Source organism: Bolinopsis microptera, chromosome 3 (genome assembly GCF_026151205.1).
Source record: "Bolinopsis microptera isolate Bmic1 chromosome 3, MBARI_Bmic_1.0, whole genome shotgun sequence".
In the NCBI taxonomy this organism is placed as follows: domain Eukaryota; kingdom Metazoa; phylum Ctenophora; class Tentaculata; order Lobata; family Bolinopsidae; genus Bolinopsis; species Bolinopsis microptera.
In genome coordinates, this window is record NC_087074.1 from 11445459 (window position 1) to 11465924 (window position 20466).

A 20466-nucleotide genomic window follows, 5' to 3' on the forward strand; every position below is an offset into this window, starting at 1 on the left:
GTTTGCACAGAAAATGTGCAACTAACGTCTGATGGTGTCCCATAAGGTCCATCAACAGCTATCTTAAAGTTCAGCTCTGCTCTCTTTCCCTCTTTGGTAGTCTTGTCTTTAGAATGACCGGCTACAGCTTTCAGTAGGGAAGCTGTATAAATGGTTGGGTTAGACAATATATTTAGTTTTCTTCAAACTAAGTCGACAAACTAAGTCGACGAACTAAATTTGTAGCTTGTGTGTTGATAACAGTTGCTCTCTTATCAGTAAAATCGTTTAATTGCACTGCGACCACCGTGTAGCCTTGTAATACAAGTTAAGTACATGATGGAGGACACAGATTTACTGCAGCGTTTATCAGGACACTCTATATTTTTCAACGAAGCGAATGAGGATTTCAACGCTTTAATTTCGAATGTTGCAGAAGCCACGAACTGTGAAAATAAAATAAGGTTTTCAGTTGAAAAGTTTGAAAAGCCAGTCAAGAAGGTTTTATCAAATTTGATGTATAATATGTACTATCAGTTGAATTCTGTCGTCGGAGAAACTCTGAATGCAATGAAAGATGTTGCTCAGGAATTGATGAGTTTTCTCATCCGATCACAAGAGTCGGTTATCAAACTGCAGAGGGAACTTCTTGAAGCCAATCAGTTGGAATCCGTTCAGACCGCAATAAAATCTACTGTTCAGGACATTGTTCAAGCTGAGATCAAGTCATACAGTCAAGCTGTGTTAAAAGCCTCGCCGAACACTACAATAACGGAGGAGAGCCTGAAAAAAGTTGTGCAGAAGGCTATGTCAGAAGAGGATCGCAGCAGGAATGTTCTTATTTTTGGTTTAAAGGAGACAGATGAAGAGAAACTATCAGACAAAGTAGACGAACTGTTTGAACAGATTGAAGTGAAACCCCACTTTGAAGCTGTAAGGATTGGAAGGAAATCAGCTGACAAGACCAGACCTGTCAAAATTTTGTTATCAAATTCGAATACTGTACATCAGATTTTATCAAAATCGAAAAACCTGAAACTGAGTGAGCACCACAAAACTGTGTTCATTTCACCAGATCGGTCACCTGAGGAGCAAGCCGGACATCATCTGCTCGTTTTGGAGATGAAAGAGAAGGCAAAGAAGGATTTTTTCTTGTGTGTGACTTAACGGGTGATACTCGTAAATTTTGTGTTCTAATTATATAAGACCGTCGACGAGTCTAACTCGGCGCACGTCTTGGTAGTTTATAAACCTTAGGTGTGACACAATTTTTTATCTTTTATTGTCAAATAAAGTACATTGGTTCTTAAATTTTTATGAGATCCCCAGTTTATATATTTTAAATAAAAACTTTCTGCTCTGAGGAGGAGAGAAAGTTTTTGTGGAGAGCCGCTCAGACATGGGCACCGTATTGTGTAAATTATTTAGGTATATTTTATGCAATATCTTTGTCGCATACGAGCGGGGTAGTAAATATTGTGTTTCGTTTCGTTTCGTTTCGTATGTCTCCAAAAACTGAACGAAAGCTTAAAAAGATAAACTGGAGAGAACAGGACATATTAATACACAACAATACAATTTACTACTAACACCAGGTAAACATCCTGGTAATAACTCACCTGTCCAGTCACCCGATTTCCTGATATGCACGGAGAGATAGTCCTCTTCAGGAGCTGAAGTTAGGGTGAAGGGATGCCACTCAAATATAGACAACTCACTACATTGCAGGAACACGTACTGGAGAGGGTGTGGTGGGTTTTTATTTGTATCGAGAGGTCTGATTATATTGACATGACTTGGCAGCAGTTTAGGAACTGTTAAAATAGCTTTAATAATTAGGATTGAGTATTAATCATTTATTCTGTATGAACTATAACCATATTAACATGAATTAACTATAGATGTGACTAGTAGATTCTTCACCACTTTGACTACGCGTCATGTTGTGCTGTATTTCTCACCTGGCCAGCATGCTGTTTCCAGCCCTTCTTCCTCATCCGTAGTTCCAGACAAGGTCCAGGATGCTCAATAGCCTTGTACACAACCGCCGGGTTGAACCGCCTTGACCACCGTACAATCCGGTCAATAGTGTATATTATCAGGGGCACACCGACCCACCAATACGACTGAAGATTTTATGTAAGAGAAGAATAAATTTCTCTGTGAAGAAAATATACAACATTAATCTCATTACAGCATCTTTAAAATAATTAAATGTGACAAGGAGTTCAAGGATCAATAATTAGTGAGATGAGGAACAATCGAAAAATTATCAGACACACCAGTCATTGAGTCACGACGAGACTAATATTTCCAAAAGAGCCAGACCACAGTTAAACCAACCTTGGAGTAGTTGACATAGCCAGGACCCTTAAAAGCTAAATCTTTACAGATGGTGGTCCCCGGAAGACTAGACACTGTTTTGTCGTAAGTGTCACAGAGGTAATTACACCACTCCTTGCCCTCCCCAATCATACACTCTGGTCCTTGCAGTGATTTTATCATCTGACTGAATATAATTGTGTCAATAAAATTATAATATTATGAGAATTACCATTGATAATATGAGTAATACCATTATTATTATGATATTGTTTCATTGGGTTCATTTGACGAAATAGAACTAGAAGCAACAACATTTTGTTGACAAGAACCCGATAACATCAATTAATTACTGTTTGCATTTCTAACCCAGAAGCGTGAACAAGAAGGCAGATGAAGAAGACGATAAAGAGATGGTGCGTGAACCAGAACACCTCAAAGAAAGATCTTCGAACTATCTTTATAGATGAGGTGACCATGAGAAAGAGACAGATGTCTATTATCACACCCGTCAATCCACCCACTGAAAATTAGACACTAGACAGGTTAAGAGTGTTGATACGTATTATTATGTGTTATAATCAGCACTTCTTGACAAAGCTGAAGGTTATAATCACTACCAACATTAAGGTTTGAGATTAAACTGCACTAATATAATGATATAAAAACAATAAATGTTCAAAGCTTTTCAAAAGCATATTCTCCGACCGATTTAGCTACACGAAAGAATGTAACAGGAAGGAACAATTCGTCGAATATTGGCCACGAGAAACTAGTATTAATGTAACCAGCAACATCATTTTCAGCGGGACGGGCACAATAAACACGATCCTTGGAGCACTTGCAACTTACCTGTTCCAAACAGAACGGTATACACCGTCTAAAAGTGGTTGTAGTCAATTAAAAATCTATAGATATCATTCAGTTACCTGCTAACAGTATGCCAAATGCTTATTAATTTTCATTTGCTTGATTCTCACTATTTCTCAAATTTTGAAAAATAGTTAAATGATAAAATATGATATAATAGCAATGATTGGATTTGTAATAATAAAACTCACATCTTTCTTATCCACGAAAGACGACTTTGCTAGCTCGTCAGTAGTGGTGCCATTGAGCACTATCCTCTCCAGGGAAAAGAAGGAGATCGCAAACTCCACATTAAAGGTGTGTGCAAGAGTGTGTATTACTGAAAAATAATAATTGCACCGAATGGGAAATTAAAGCCAAGATTAGATTCTTCTCAATAAAATGTAACTATGAAATTAAACCACATAAAAACTTTTAAACATTTGCTGACCTGTATGAAGAACAATAGACCAAGCACATAATTTGTGAAGTGACAGATTGTGATTTATCAGCCTTCTTATGACCCTTGGGCAATACTGAAATGTATAAGGCTACAGTAAATGGCTACAGTCAATGGATAGAGTAAATGGCTATTGGCAAGGTAGTTCATATTGCGATAGTATGGTGTCTTTTAACTGATGTAACAGCATAATCAATCAAAGAACTAAGACATTGTAAGAAATATAAATTAGGGAATTGGGATCAACGTTGGCAAATAACCTGCACAATTTGTCAATTGAGTCAGTAATTTTGACTAACCGGACTGTTGTGAATAAGGGAGAGGAAGTTTCTGCAGACGCACAACACGATTAGTGCGCAGTTCAAGTTAAGACATGCTGCAGATCCTCTTGCAAATGGCAAGCCTGCCTGGTTAATGAAGAGGAAAAATGGAAATCCCATAACATGTTTTTAGAAAATGGTTCATATTATATAATATACAGTAAAACCCCTATTTACCGCACCCCGATTTACTGCGCCCCGATTTACTGCATGTATTTACTTTCCCCCAAATTATTCTTCACAATTCACTTAAAAATTTGTTCAACAATTTCGATCTTTTTTCGGACAGTTTGGTCAGAATTTTTCGACAATTTCAGTTTTTTGTACGAGGGTCGCCCTAAAGACATAATTTATGATATTATTATCTGTCCAGGTCTGATTATTTCTTTAAAATATCATCCGATTCCAATGCAAAGTGTTTGGCAACTCAAGTGGAATGAAGCCGCTCTTCAGAATTTGAATCACTTAGACGTTCACGTTTAGAGGAGGGTGATTATCACTAAGATGTAGTGGACTTTATTGACGTGATCCCTTATTATAGTATTAATACTGAGGATGCGACCCCTTACGCAAGCTCATTAGCTCACTTCAAGGTGTGTTTGTTAGCTCATGTGCTCGAATCACATACTTTTAATCAGAATGTGTTCTCATATTACCCCTTAACTCCTCTCATGCTTTCTACAATACTTCGCTCTGTCAGGGTACAAGAAGGATCGGCACTACAGGAGCAATAATATGTGATTCGATATGAATTTACTGATCATACAATTTTAGGACACGTGATATTCACATGTTCTAATAATACCATGTACCATATAATACAAAGGCAGCAAGAATTGCTTATAAAATATCACATCTATAGATTTTAGGCCTTATCCACCCGTTTTAGACCTTAAAAACCAAAACCCCCGATTTACTGCAAACCCCAATTTACTTAAAACCCTGATTTACCTCAAACCCCGATTTACCGCAAACTCTGATTTACCGTAAACCCCGATTTACTGCGGGTATTTGCTTTCCCCAAAGTCTGCGGTAAATCGGGGTTTTACTGTATATAATAGTTCTAAGTAGTTACATTGAAATTACACTACATGTGCCCAGTCTATTATTGCTATCTCTATTTTAATAACACAAAATAATAGAATAACTTACTCCAATGATCTTCCTTAGGTATGTATACTTTGTCAGCGTGTCGTACTGGTAGTAATCGTATGCAAACAAGAATATGTTTAGAGCGAGCCAGATTAACTGAAAAATCATAAATGATTAAGGTTGTGTAGAAGAAGATATTTGATAAGGAAAGAAAACTAATAAATTTTCAAAGTTGATTGAGTTAAGGGGGTCTTATTAAAATTATCTCGATATCAACTTTATAGTTGTTTCTAATAAAAAGAGTGATATCTATCAGCTGCTTTTGGTCCCATGGAAAAATATTGTTCCTAGCCGATATTATCGCTGGTGAAAGGTCAGCGCTTATGTGTAATTGTATTGCGCGAGCGATTTTCAATCGTGCGTTCTGAAAATAAAGTCGATTTTTGTCAATTTTTAGAGGTCCAAGATTTTCAAAATCGAATTAAAAATCTTTAAAGGCCTATCTCAAAATTCTGGCCCTAGAGTTTTCTTCTAGCTGATCCAAAGAACATATCCTGAAAGTGTGAGGGTGATTGCTCAAAAAATGTAGGAGAAGATAGATTTACACAAAATACAATTACACAAAAGCACTGACCTTTGACCGGCAATAATTTCGGCTAGGAACAATATTTTTCCATGGGACCAAAAGCAGCTGACAGATATCACTCTCATCCATCAGAACTAACTATAAAGTCGATTTCTTAAGAAGCTAGAAAACTTACCAAAAAAATAGTCTTTGGACCATGGGCATAGAACAGAAATTTGAGCTGTTTTGTAGAAAGCATTCTTGACTCTGTTGCTGTACTTAAATTACCTCTCACAGAGCTCAAGCCATTAAACTGTAAATATGAATTTAAATTAGGTTGTTTAGTTGTGTTTTATTTTCTGCAGTTAAGTGCTCATAGAGTCAGTCATCATTGCCCTCAATTATTTTCCTCTCATTTTAGTCATATTTAAATATTCTTTGGTTCTACTTCATCGCTCATACTCATGTATGATCGCTATCATCAGAACCCTGTATTAGGAGCTGCATGATAAAATCAAACTTTCTCGTTTTGTACCATTGTTTTCTGGAGAACATGACCTTTTTCACAATACTAAATTTGTATTTTTGGAATAATTAGTGAGTTTCATTTTAGTGCCATATTTAATGACACGCTTTTGAGTTTTGGAGCTACAAAAGCAGCTAATTTGAGCTGTGCCATAATGTCTGCTGATTGGATATGCTTAAACTTTTTTCAAAGTTTCCTTTTAAGTGTTTGAATGTTCGGTTAAAATTTTGTTACAATTGGAACAATTGAACAAAAATTCAATTTTATGCCATTTATTACAGAGTACCTCCTACCTGTATTCAAAAATGTTTCAAGTTGTGTAAATTGTGTATAATCATGTATAATGCGCCAAGATTTGGAAGACTGTCCATAAAATGTATCAATCAATGAAACAAGAAATTTCAATGAAACAAGAAATTCAATTTTTAGCAAATTTTACAGAATAATAATATGTAAAACGATTCATAAAAATATAATGCTCATTTGAATTTGGTGTATGAGTTTTTGTCCTTGACTACCAGTTTAATTGTGAAAGGACAGGTAACTTTAGAAAAACAAAATTTAGTAAAACAAAATTTAAATTAACGGGGCAAGGAATGTGCATGCCTGAAAGCTTTTGCACACACCGATACGCTAGTTCAGTTTAGATTTTAGAGACAATGCTCATATTAGGACCAAAAGAAAATTGTAAGCAGACATTAGGGGTTCTGTTTCTCTTAAAAAAATTGTTTCTCTGTTTATAGTTGTTATGAATGTAATTACTGTGGGTTGTAGTCTTGAACACAATTATACAGGGTGGGCCAAAAGTCAGTACCCATACGTTGGCCTTAATAGCTCCGCCGTGTTTTATATTTGAGAGCTGTTGCTTTGCAGATGGCATACTGTACTTACTGGTTCGAGGATTCCGTCGTCAAAATTTGAAAATTCGTATATTTTAGACCACGCCCATCCAATATTAAAACACCTATATTGTTTTCTCTGAACATGCTGACGCCTAATTTTTTCAGAGACGGTAGATTATCAAATGTTGCATATGATCTGAAAACATGAGGCAAAACAGATTAGAAATGACGAAGTTATCAAGCATTTTCTGTATCTCGTTAACAATATTGACTGGGTGATTATGTGACACCGTGACACGACACCTTAATTGGGCACCCTTAACAATTCTCATAATGTTTAACGGGGTAGTTAACGGGGGCACCTTATCACGTGATTAGGTAAACCAATCACCTGATCACACGTAATGAATAAACTCGTTATGCTTCATATCTCGGTAATCTGAGAAGCCACAGTTCTAATTCTTTCAGGACAAACGTAATTCGAATGGCCAAACACAATTCAATAACATTTAGCTTGATCCGACTATCCAAACTATCAAATAAATGTGAAAATGAACCTCCATTTGAAAAAAATGAACGCGAATATTTTTCGAGTTGACAAATTCCTCGAACCAGTGGTGGTACTAAGTCATACCAGAAAGAAGTATTTAAATTGGGCACTCAGTGACTGAGCTATAAAGGCCAACGTATGGGTACTGACTTTTGGCCCACCCTGTAGTATGATGAAATATAAATATGACCTTATTAGTCACGTGCTATACCATATGCGAGTTTTAAACTTTTATTTAACAGTCTATGGTCTATAACTCTTAGGCACATTGTTTTCTATTTGGTGTGAAAATATAACATATAAGTTAGAGCAGACGTAATCCCGCTGAGTTATGGCTGTTATTGACATTTATAATGAACGCGCGGCACAGGAAGACCAAAGTGCAAAGAAACTGCTGCTAACTGCTACTCAATGCCTATAACTGCTAATAACTGCTGCTAACTGCTACTAACTGCTACTAACTGCTGCAATCGCGCCCACGCATTGCGCGCGCCATTTTCAGCAGTTAGTAACAGTTTGCAGCAGTTTTCAGCATGCAGCAGTTGCGCGCGGCGTGTGTTGCGCAGTAAAGACACATAAAACTGCAGCAAACTGCTGCAAACTGCTACTAACTGCTACTAACTGATACTAACTGCTACAAAACGCGCGCTCAATGCGTGGGTGCGATTGCAGCTAGTAGCAGTGCAGTTATTTGTAGTTAGTCGCAGTTGTCAGCTTACCTGGGGACCTCAGGCTATCATGTTCATAAACATAGAATAGAGATTCGGCGGAATGACAGGCTGAGCGCGGCCCAGTAATTTGCAGCAGTTTCACATAGCGCTTGTTTCGGCGGATGCGCGCTACTGCAAGCGAGAGGGCTCTGGTTAGAGCAATGCAGCAGTTAGCAGCAGTTAGTATGTAGTAGCAGTGAGTACCTTAGCAGTTATCAGCAGTTTCTTTGCACTTTGGTCCTTTTGTTATGTGCAGTGTCGGGTGCCCATTGACAACAATTAAATTGTAAATGCTTTTGCGCGTAGTTCCCGTCGAAAATTTGACAAAAACGCTTGCAAATTGACAATATTCATACTTCGATAAAGTATATCATATATCAAATGGGTATTTTCTGGTAAACGTTAAATGGTAGTGGCCGCGCGCCAGATCATCAAAATGCGCGAGCATTTCTAAAATTTATTATGTCGCCGCGCCTCACGTTTTGTACAATAACAAATTGACTGTCCATATTTTGTAACAAAATCTAAAATTCCATTACATCGTTTTCTATATGTTGAAATATCATTTTAATTGAAGGGGACAAGCTTTTAACAACAATATCATACGGCTTTCTTTTCTTCTCACTGTAACACTTAGAAAGAAATTGAAAAGTAAGACGAAGATTCAACAGCGGGACAGAGAATGAACACTGAGACAGAGAATTAATACTAAGACGGAGGATGAACAGAGAAACAGAGAATGTACAGTGAGACAGAGAATTAACGCTGAGGATGAACAGTGAAACAGAGAATATACAGTGAGACAGAGGATTAACGCTGAGGAATAACAGTGAAACAGAGAATGTACAGTGAGACAGAGAATTAACGCTGAGGATGAACAGTGAAACAGAGAATATACAGTGAGACAGAGAATTAACGCTGAGGAAGAACAGTAAAACAGAGAATATACAGTGAGACAGAGAATTAACGCTGAGAAAGAACAGTGAAACAGAGAATGTACAGTGAGACAGAGAATTAACGCTGAGGATGAACAGTGAAACAGTGAATGGACAGTGAGTACTGGGTCAATAAAATGGGACCTTCATTCAAATCAGTAAAATAAGGTGGGCTGGGAGAGCTGCACAGACTCCACTACCATTTAATATTAGCCTGTACTGGGTCAATAAAATGGGACCTTCAAATCAGTAAAATAAGGTGGGCTGGGAGAGCTGCACAGACTCCACTACCATTTAATATTAGCCTGTACTGGGTCAATAAAATGGGACCTTCAAATCAGTAAAATAAGGTGGGCTGGGAGAGCTGCACAGACTCCACTACCATTTAATATTAGCCTGTACTGGGTCAATAAAATGGGACCTTCAAATCAGTAAAATAAGGTGGGCTGGGAGAGCTGCACAGACTCCACTACCATTAAATATTAGCCTGTACTGGGTCAATAAAATGGGACCTTCAAATCAGTAAAATAAGGTGGGCTGGGAGAGCTGCACAGACTCCACTACCATTTAATATTAGCCGTATTTTCTCGGAAATGAAAAATTTAGGCAAACACGATATAATTATTTTTGGGTTGATTGATATAATTTATAAATACAACTGCAAAAAATTATTCCAACTTTAAGCAAAAAAAGAGACATTTTGACCACCTTTTTGGATTTTTACTCGGGGGAATCCGATCCTGAAATAATAGCGGCCAGTTAATTGTGACATGCCATACCATTAGGTAGTGCGCCATCGACAGTAAGCCGCGCGTGCCGACTGTAGGATGGTTTTTTAGCGCTAATTTCGGCCAGCACAATTTTCTTCAAACAAATAGATATTAAGTATCCTTCCCGACCTTCGATTGCAACAAAAATTGGTAAGCTTACTCATAGACTTACAAGGAAGGTGTCCGAAAAGTTTAAAGCATATCCAACCATCAGACATTATGTTATAGCTAAAAGCAGCGTATTTTGCCCCATTTTGATCACTATATCAACTCCGATATCCACCAAATTTTTCGGACAGTTGTGAAAGCCCTATTGGAAGGTCGTCGCCAATTTTCAGAATGATCTCATTCAAGGAACTGAAGATATATCCAAATAATACGACAAAAATCAACGAATTTGGTCAAATTGCGCGACTTTTACAGCTAATTTTGCTCCAAAAGCCGCGCACCATCAAATATTGCACCTAGGCGAAACTCACTGATCTTTCCAAAAAGGTATGACAAATTTGGTATTGTAAAAATTCTCACAGTCTCTAGAAAACAATGGTACAAAAATTTTCAAAATCCGAGCAAGTTTATTTTTATGGTGCACCTCCTAATACCATCATGTGCGGTTGTGTTTCAGCTATCTTTATGAAAATTTTGCCAACAATATTAATTTGCTCAAAAGTTTGAAAAACATGGTTTTTTGGCCCCAAAATCAGTTTTTTGCAATTTTACCCGGGGAACTGAGCGGTTTCACTAATTTACTCGCCATGCATTATAGGAAAAGCGCGCTATTTTTATGTCGCATTGGATATAAAGATAACCAATGATATTTGATATTGCAATGTTTAAGTCACGTGATATTAAATAGTATAGCGCTTGAGATCAGATGACAGATACAAACTTTGAACTTTTGTTCCTTCCTTTTTCGCACTCGCTCTCTGCATTCTGCTTTTTGATAAACCTATTGCTCATGCTTGCAGTTTGTTGAATATCTCTGTCATCTGTCATCTGTTTGACGGATGTTACTCGTCTAAATTTCTTCGAAGTAGCGCGCGCCGCTTTTTTTCTAGAAATAAATAGCGAAGTAGCACGCGCCGGGCCAGACCATTAACAATACAATGGTCAATCATCTTTCGTCTGTCATCTTTCATTTTTGCCTTTAATTGATATCTTTCTTGTAGTACGCTTTTGTTATGTGATGGTTTCTTGTCATACGTTGTATGACCCGCCGCGCACGAAGCGCGCGGCTCCCCTGTATCGTCAGGACGATAAAGTGATAGTGAAACGACCGTGGGGGTCGCAACGTGATACAATGGTCATTCAGGGCCACCTATAGGACGTGTTTAAAAAGTCACGTGACAGTCGAGTGGTTCACCTAACCATGTGCTTTCGCGCCGTGAGGCGGGCGCGCGCTACTGCAAGCGCAAGGGCTCTGGATAGAGCAATTCGAGTGGTTAATGCATAATGGCGCGCGCTCTGTCTGAGCCGAAAGCACATTAAAATTGATACTACGTTGTACGTTTGAAATTAATGTTTATAACTTGCTTGATTCTGCACTTAAAGTTTTGACGGATGTTACTCGTCTAAATTACTTCGAAGTGCTACGAAATAGCGCGCACCGGGCCAGACCATTAACAATGGTCAACCTAAGCACTAAGTAGATGGCCCCTTATCTAAATCTAATTCTACGCAGATGTAGCCGTAGGGACACATAAACAAAAATTAATGGAAATAATTACCGGACTTTATAATTCGAGAACCTTAATCTGTGACAATTATGTCCAATAAGGTATTAACGATTTGCACATAAAATTTAAAGTAAAACATCGTAAATCGAGTAAAATAAAGTAATAGTTGTACAATTTGAGCAATAATAATATATAATTTTCTTGTAGCGCGATGCGTTACTGTGCCGCGCCGCGCACTCAATGAGGCTTCTCACAGCTAGATCGGCGAGATGCGCTACTGTGCCGCGCCGAGCTGAATTGACATCGTCAATTAAATAATTTTCTTACCGGCCGGACTCTATTTGGACATTCATAATTGGAAGCTGGAGGCCCTAGTAGCGTTCATTTTAATGTCCGTTTGGATAAAGTCTGTCCGTTTACGAAGTCATTGTGACTACTTTTAGTTTGAAATTTCGGTCTAAATTATATTAACATTTTTACTGCTCAGTGACTGATTTTTTTGCTCATTGTAATAAAAATAGACCGAAAAATTATCTGCTAAAATTGGGGGACAACGCCCAAAAAGGCAAAAAGGTAGACAAATTTCGAATGTTTAATTGCTTTGATTGCCTTTGAGTTTGAGCGTTCATTTTAATGTCCGTTAAAAACTATGCCTATTCACGCAATTGGCAATGTCCAGTCAAATAACGTCCGATTCATAAGGACCAAAAACATTGCATCCTTATGAATAACATCAATAACAATATTAATTCAATGACGCAAACATAACGTATGCTAAATGCTAAATTTATAAAAGACCACCGGCTGGACGTCTAGCGGAAGTTTCTCTGCTGGCGGAGATATTGGGGGTTGTTGTTGTTGTTGTTGTTGTCTCTATACCGCGCTCCTCTTCCACCACCTCCACTAAACCTGTCTCTGCTGTACCACGTGTTACCATGACGACCCCCCGTGTCAGCCACGTGACGCTGATTGTTTGTGTCTCCCTAGCAAGGGGAGTGGGTTTAGATTTTAGTTTTAAATACCGGGTACCGCTTTGTTTTTTATATCTTCTTTAACATTTAAAAACAGCTCAGAAAATCTGTACCCATAAGAGTTCATGATGTTACAGAACTGAATGGCTATTTAAAGGAAACTACATTTACCAGAACAAAATCACAGTAACACCAAAATAAAAAGTACACAGACCTGGTACCAAGTGCCGCCGTGTTGGTTGCTCCTATCACTGGTAACAGCTCGGTTATAGTACACAGAGTGCTGCCCCTGGTGGTGGTAGTTACCAGGGTGAGAGTTCCGGTCCCGACCCCACATCAGGGGCGAGGGGTGCTGGAGGTCGGCGTTACTGTAACGTTCTTGTAACACTGGGATCTGGGGAGACATTTTCTGTTGTCTTGTTAGTGACAGTGTTATCAGCTTGTAGTGATGTTAAGGTGTTGTTTCTGTTGTCTTGTTAGTGACAGTGTTATCAGCTTGAAGTGATGTTAAGGTGTTGTTTCTGTTGTCTTGTTAGTGACAGTGTTATCAGCTTGTAGTGATGGTAGGGTGTTGTTTCTGTTGTCTTGTTGGTGACAGTGTTATCAGCTTGTAGTGATGTTAAGGTGTTGTTTGTGTTGTCTTGTTAGTGACAGTGTTATCAGCTTGTAGTGATGTTAGGGTGTTGTTTCTGTTGTCTTGTTAGTGACAGTGTTATCAGCTTGTAGTGATGTTAGGGTGTTGTTTCTGTTGTCTTGCTAGTGACAGTATAATCAGATTGTAGTGATGTTAGGGTGTTGTTTCTGTTGTCTTGTTAGTGACAGTATAATCAGCTTTGCAATGATGTTAGGGTGTTGTTTCTGTTGTCTTGTTAGTGACAGTGTTATCAGCTTGTAGTGATGTTAGGGTGTTGTTTCTGTTGTCTTGTTAGTGACAGTGTTATCAGCTTGTAGTGATGTTAGGGTGTTGTTTCTGTTGTCTTGTTAGTGACAGTGTTATCAGCTTGTAGTGATGTTAGGGTGTTGTTTCTGTTGTCTTGTTAGTGACAGTGTTATCAGCTTGTAGTGATGTTAGGGTGTTGTTTCTGTTGTCTTGTTAGTGACAGTGTTATCAGCTTGTAGTGATGTTAGGGTGTTGTTTCTGTTGTCTTGTTAGTGACAGTGTTATCAGCTTGTAGTGATGTTAGGGTGTTGTTTCCAGTGCAGGTGAGTGGTGAGCGAAACACGTGAGATTATTTACACGTTTAACAGCGAACTCAATAAACATTTGTGAACTTCAATTTGACAAATAACAATAGGCCACCCTATAGTCTATAGTCTAGCTATCTGATGTAATCCCGATACCTGGTTAGTTGGTGGGAGAGTGGGTCCAGTCTTGTGTTAGTTACCTGGTTAGTTGGTGGGAGCGTGGGTCCCGTCTTGTGTTTCTCCATCTCAATAAAATCATCAACGTGCATGGAGGGGGGTCTACTGGTGTTCTGTTTACGGGACCTGAGGTTTGTAACATTAATTAGCTTGGTAATTAGTGACTAATTGAAGTGTATACAGTTGATATAACCACAGTTTCAGAGAGTAATTATGAACCAACTAATCAATCAGTAATTAATGAATAATTATCATGTGAACTGTTAATATCATCACTCTACCTGAACACGTCTCTGACAAAGTCATTTCCTCCAGCTAGGCGCATCATGGAGGTCTTGGTGAGACGACCTCTACCGTAGTTACCACCTCGCTCTGGGAAAGGAGATGATCAGTGACTAATTACTGTCTAATTAGTGACTAATTACTTAATTACTGTCTAATTAGTGAGTAATTACTGCCTAATTAGTGACTACTTAATGTCTAATTAGTGACTAATTACTGTCTAATTAGTGACTAACTACTGGCTAATTAGTGACTAACTACTGGCTAATTAGTGATTAATAATCATTGACTAGCAGAGATAGTAACCTTACCACTGGCTGATTGACAGGACAATATTTAACTAGGAATCGTAGGAAGGCAGATATATAACAGGTATCCGATAAAACTACTAACTGTCCATATCTCTAGCGTTGACATGTTCACCCTCCCCCAGTCCAGCAACCCTCTGTTCTTTCTTCTCCTTGATGTAGGTGACCCCTCCCAGGGTAAGATGGGACTCCAGAGCCTCCTTTAAGTCGTAGTCAGGGAGAGTGCTCTTAGAGAGATCTTCTAGATCGACTCTCACGTGACCCTGATCACGTGTTACTGTTACAACTTACACTTCATGATGTGCGGAAGTTAACTGACAGAACTGACAGGACGCACCAAACTTTAACTTAAATATCAAAATGAGAAAATGTGAAGGGTAAATTCAAATTAAAGGTCTTCTTCTAACTTGTTAAATGTTAGGGATGTTAATAGATTAAATATCAACGTTTAATAAAACTCTACCACTACCACTACCAGGTAAACTAATCTATGATTAACTGTTGGAACTGATTTAAAAAAGTAAATGTAAACTAACAGTCTGATTATCACTGTCCTCCTCGTATGAAGGAGGTTGCCAGAAGTTAGAGCGAGGCTGAGAAACACAGATCTTCCTTGTCTCCCACTGGTCCTTACCTGACCCTCTTATCGGAGCCACCGTCACATCTGGAGGAGATAAGGGGTGAGATAATCTTACAATCAACAAACTTTTACCTGCTTTTTAAATGTCACTTAATTAATCTGTCCGACAGCAGTATATTCTTGTATTTGAGGTGATATCTCAAATTTGGCACATAGAAATTCACCCAAACTTGCCCAAATTATTTGTCTGAAAGCTATCTTACTATCTAGAAAGTTTCAAGAAAATCGTATCGTTGGATCTCCAGATATATGCCTTGGAACCACTGCAAACCACCGAATTGGAGATATTTCTTGTGATATCTCAAATTTAGCACATAGAAACTCGCTAGAACTTACACAGATTATCCAAGCGATAAAGAAAAAACATGAAACCAATAACAGTGGTCCTATAACTAAAGTTATCTTCCTAAAGCAGTACCTCGTTGTACATGTCTATCAGAGGGAGGGTCGTTCAACTTGCTGAGGAGCTCTACGATATCAACAGAGAGGTCTGATCCAGGCCCCAGTATCAGAGACAACTGTTTCAACATGTCAATACCGTCCTCACCCAGCAGGGACCTTGCCATGTCGTACATACTTCTCTCTCCGTCTCTCTGAGAGGTAATGGTGAGGAGGCAGGCTTGTTTTGATGATAGTTTGACCGTTTTAAGAAATGTATTCACGACTGAGAGGGAAAATCACGGGCTAAATTGTAATTTGCAATAAGATCGTAATAAGTCCGGAAAATGTTATGAATTAGAGATGAGGTGATGTTACCTGTTCAGTGAGTCTGTGAAGGAGGTCGAGGAGAAGAGAAGAACACGTGTCATGTTCCTGAGTTACAGAGGGATCTCCACAGAGCCGACCTAGAACCACCCTGTACTCTCCACCCTGGATACTTACCCGCACTGCTTCCTGACCTGAATCAACGGCATTAGCGACTTATATTTAGAATATGGAGGGTCATCAATTACTCCACCGCTCACACTTGAGGGTCAACAATTACTCCATCACTCACACTTGAGGGTCAACAATTACTCCATCACTCACACTTGAGGGTCAACAATTACTTCACCACTCACACTTGAGGGTCAACAAGAAATATTCTTAACAGGTATTGAAACTATCGAGAAAAACATGGTCTTATTCCGAGATAAAGTGAGCAGCTAACCAAGATGATGATCGACTAGAGTCCAGATGGTTCTGAGCCTGAGAGTGATGGTAGTGTAGGAACCCTGGTTAAGGTTGGCTAGCAGGGTCTGTGCCATTGTTTGGAGCATGTCAGTCGGAGGGACACTGTTTACCAACATCTGGGAGATACCTGTACAAATATGAAGTTAAAGGACTTGAAATACATTTAAAAATACGAACTGTTATGTAAGTTCGGTTTGAGTCAGAAAATTGATGGTTCCCGCCAAATGTCATTTACCAATGAGCTTCCGCCAATGGCATATCAAAGCCCAGAATCATTGTCACTCATCACGATTCAGAATTCATCTTATCACCAATATTGAATATTTAGATCTATATTTTCTGTATCTTTAAATTTTGGAGTAACGCTGAATCTAACCAGGCTCAGCGGGGTTGAAGTCTAACATTGAGACGAAAGGATCGCACAGCCCAAACAAACATATCAGTGCGGGCTGAGACAATCCAGCAGAGTCACATGTAGTTCCTTCTAGAATCTTCTCGAACACTTCTTTGTTGCATATCAGGTAGTCCATTATCGCAGCTGGGAGTTAGTTTGTTTAGAAGGGTGGAGTTGAAGTGAATCCTATCAAAAGTCTAAGCAAAGTGTAACATTTTGCAAAAATTCAAAACACACGATTTAAATTTCAAGTTTAATCCACAATGAAACCAACCTTTACTAGATCCCACATAGGAGAGATATGAGATGAACTGTAGCACGGAAGGGGTTTCATTGAAGGCTGTGAAAAGAAGCTCCACTATTTCTTCTGAGAAATAATTGCTCAAGTCACAGATCTGTCCAAGGAATCGGCGCACCACCTGAAAATTCCGATTGTTTATATTTCCGCAAATATAGAATGAAAAGTAGCCGAAATAGCTCAGTTGGGAGAGCGTTAGACTGAAGATCTAAATGTCCCTGGTTCGATCCCGGGTTTCGGCAGTCTTTTTGTCCAACTACTATTTTGTGGTTAAAACAATCATCAACATTGAAAGTGAAATAATATAATTTACGATTTAAGTATCATCATTTTGATAAGTAGCTTGAATACCGAAAATTTAGTATATTCTTATTGAGCACGAGTGTGAACAAGTAAACCGAGCTCAACGAAATAGTTTTCAAGCTCAAATGTTTTCATTGCATCGGGTTCTCAGGTTGCAATCACACAAAACTTATGCTATACGAAGATTTTTCGTTGTTTAAATCATCATCATAATGATGGATTTGATAAATTAACCTGATTACAATTTACACAGCTTCAATATAGTTTCAGTCGTGAAACTTAGTGGACAGACGGATCTCGACTTTCGAGTGGTAAATTGATATCGAAAGGCTCTTGTCAGTAGTGTGTAAACACTGGCAGATATCACAGTCTCGCTGGTTATTATGGTCGATGCAGTTTTTCGTTGGTTTTAAGTTTATGCCTTATGGTGGAATCTAAATGTTAGCGTGATGGCCATTCATCAAGCTGTCTCACGTGTTCGCTGTTAGCGTGATCACTGATCAGTACAGTCGAGTCGGACTTCCAATGTTCATCTTAATGAGTGATAGATGGACATGGAGCTTGTGATTGAGAATGGGGTATGATTGTTACCGCTCAAACAGAGGATCCGGCTTGTGGTCTGTGGAGAGAACCCTTGGCGCCGTACGTGAAGTGGGATTATGAAAGTCACCTAGGTGCAACTCCAGGACATCCACGCAGAGGCGAAAATTGCTCGATGCAGTCCAAACTAAAGTTCAAACCACTTCCATATTTGCTCCTTGAGAAACCGAGGCGGCAATTTTCAGTGCAGTGATGGCTAGCTAGCTATGCTATCTAGCTCAAAAGTGCTAGCTTAGCTATACGTACTATTGCAGCCGGGTAAGTAGCGCAAAATACCAAGCTGGAAGAGCTGTGCGCGTTACAAATTAGTAATCCATGTGTACAAAACGTGACTGTTCCATTAGATATGAGTTGTTGTCTTTTAGAATGGAATACACTGAAAACCAAATGGTCATGATTTACACGCTGTCTAGGCTAGGAAATGAGGTTTGAAATGAGGTTATCTTAACTCTAGAAGCAGTGCAAAGAGACTTTCTCCAAGAGATCCGAGCCGATTACGATCTGGTGAAAAGACCGACAACAGCTGAACGTTGGTCCGAGATTGAAAGCTTCACGTGGGGTTGCAAGTCCCAGGAATCGGTTCAGAAAATATTAGAGGATTAAGGACTAAAGTAATCGTGAGCATGCCTATCAAGGGCCCCTCTCGGCTGGGAAAAAACTGATGACGACATGGAAAGACCCAGTGGCGTAACTTTGCCTGTTGGCGCCCCCCCCCCCCCCCCGCTCAGTGACGAAAAGTGCCCCCCCCCCCCCCTAAAATTTGTTGTGTCCCTAATAAAAAAATTAAAAAAAAAAAAAAAAGGTCGGTACTTTTTCTCTCGCCCCCCCCCCCCCCCCCCACAGCTTTTTGCGCCCACTGAAGCAAAAAAGGTACCCCAAATATTTTTCGCGTCCTACAAACGCTAAATTGGACAGGAAAATACACAAATAAGGCGTTTTTTCAGTGAAAGGGCCTAAAATTCAAGAAAATTGAGCCCCCCTTATACAGCGCCCCCCCCCCCCCCGCACAGCGGGGTCTGCGGGGCCCTAAGTTACGCCACTGGAAAGACCTGACACAGAGTGCGATAGTTTACCTTTATCACAAGTTTAAAACAAGAATCATGCCTATAAGCTGGGAATCACCGTGGGAGAATACCACGGTTCTCGTTCGCCACAAACAGGGCGTTCTTCCGGAATAGTGGGATCATCATTTCCCCCGTCCGGTCGAATGCTAGGTGCTGCTTTCCCTCGTCATACAGCTTCATAGTTTCTTTGGGGGACAACTTTTAAGTAGTATTCTTTTGCCAGAGAAGCACCTTATAAGGCACGGATTAGAACGAGTTTCATTTCTACTAGTCATTCAGATTGTGATATTGAGTCAGGTTGTTGCACCTAATGTCCAGGTGGCAGGTTGTTGCACCGCAGCACCTAATATCCAGGTGGCAGGTTGTTGCACCTTAGCACCTAATATCCAGGTGGCAGGTTGTTGCACCTTAGCACCTAATATACAGGTGGCAGGTTGTTGCACCTCAGCACCTAATATCCAGTTGGCAGGTTGTTGCACCTTAGCACCTAATATCCAGTTGGCAGGTTGTTGCACCTTAGCACCTAATATCCAGTTGGCAGGTTGTTGCACCTTAGCACCTAATATCCAGGTGGCAGGTTGTTGCACATCAGCACCTAATATCCAGGTGGCAGGTTGTTGCACCTCAGCACCTAATATCCAGTTGGCAGGTTGTTGCACCTCAGCACCTAATATCCAGGTGGCAGGTTGTTGCACCTTAGCACCTAATATCCAGGTGGCAGGTTGTTGCACCTCAGCACCTAATATACAGGTGGCAGGTTGTTGCACCTCAGCACCTAATATCCAGTTGGCAGGTTGTTGCACCTTAGCACCTAATATCCAGTTGGCAGGTTGTTGCACCTTAGCACCTAATATCCAGTTGGCAGGTTGTTGCACCTTAGCACCTAATATCCAGGTGGCAGGTTGTTGCACATCAGCACCTAATATCCAGGTGGCAGGTTGTTGCACCTCAGCACCTAATATCCAGTTGGCAGGTTGTTGCACCTTAGCACCTACCATCCAGGTGGCAGGTTGTTGCACCTTAGCACCTAATATCCAGGTGGCAGGTTGTTGCACCTTAGCACTTAATATACAGGTGGCAGGTTGTTGCACCTTAGCACCTAATATCCAGTTGGCAGGTTGTTGAACCTCAGCACCTAATATCCAGGTGGCAGGTTGTTGCACCTTAGCACCTAATATACAGGTGGCAGGTAGTTGCACCTCGGCACCGAATTTGTGTCCTAGCCGTACATGGTTATAGCTGCTTCCCTGAAAATCTTCTCTTACATATTTTTGTGTGAAAATCATTACTTTCTGCAATGACAATATCAATTTTCTAAGAACATTAACAACATATTTACCATACTATTTACCATACTAGTTAGTGTTATAATATGTAACATACTAGTTAGTGTTGACTAGAAGTCTGGCAAAGCTTCACATGTGAGTAGCACAAGTTTTTTTGTAATTCTGTGTACTTTTGTTCTCAAGTAGTTT

At 39.6% G+C, this 20466-nt stretch overlaps 2 protein-coding genes and 1 non-coding gene across 4 annotated transcripts in view; 1 reads left to right on the plus strand and 2 right to left on the minus strand.

Moving 5' to 3' along the window:
* Positions 1–5864, minus strand: part of LOC134813186 (cytochrome b-245 heavy chain-like) — a 34101-nt gene extending 28237 nt beyond the window's left edge. Inside the window, exons 1-11 of the mRNA XM_063820874.1 lie at positions 5784–5864; positions 5083–5178; positions 3910–4017; positions 3602–3686; positions 3363–3490; positions 3154–3181; positions 2671–2824; positions 2323–2488; positions 1941–2105; positions 1599–1716; positions 27–142 (exon numbers count right to left, since the gene is read on the minus strand). Of these exons, the coding sequence (XP_063676944.1) occupies positions 27–142; positions 1599–1716; positions 1941–2105; positions 2323–2488; positions 2671–2824; positions 3154–3181; positions 3363–3490; positions 3602–3686; positions 3910–4017; positions 5083–5178; positions 5784–5846 (1227 nt within the window). The 5' untranslated portion in view covers positions 5847–5864. The remainder of the gene's footprint in view (positions 1–26; positions 143–1598; positions 1717–1940; positions 2106–2322; positions 2489–2670; positions 2825–3153; positions 3182–3362; positions 3491–3601; positions 3687–3909; positions 4018–5082; positions 5179–5783) is intronic.
* Positions 5865–11742: 5878 nt separating this feature from the next.
* LOC134812651 (protein virilizer homolog) overlaps positions 11743–20466 on the minus strand; it is a 41631-nt gene continuing 32907 nt past the window's right edge. The window contains exons 6-16 of one of the 2 annotated variants that reach the window (XM_063820145.1): positions 17001–17145; positions 16709–16870; positions 16310–16459; positions 15916–16058; positions 15578–15752; positions 15056–15183; positions 14605–14782; positions 14211–14301; positions 13953–14055; positions 12782–12961; positions 11743–12579 (exon numbers count right to left, since the gene is read on the minus strand). In XM_063820145.1, the coding sequence (XP_063676215.1) occupies positions 12409–12579; positions 12782–12961; positions 13953–14055; positions 14211–14301; positions 14605–14782; positions 15056–15183; positions 15578–15752; positions 15916–16058; positions 16310–16459; positions 16709–16870; positions 17001–17145 (1626 nt within the window). In that variant the 3' untranslated portion in view covers positions 11743–12408. Of the gene's footprint in view, positions 12580–12781; positions 12977–13952; positions 14056–14210; positions 14302–14604; positions 14783–15055; positions 15184–15577; positions 15753–15915; positions 16059–16309; positions 16460–16708; positions 16871–17000; positions 17146–20466 lie in introns of both variants that reach the window. The other variant, XM_063820144.1, reaches the window with a different exon arrangement.
* Positions 17194–17266, plus strand: Trnaf-gaa (transfer RNA phenylalanine (anticodon GAA)). The gene has a single exon. It is a non-coding gene; the product is annotated as a tRNA-Phe (tRNA).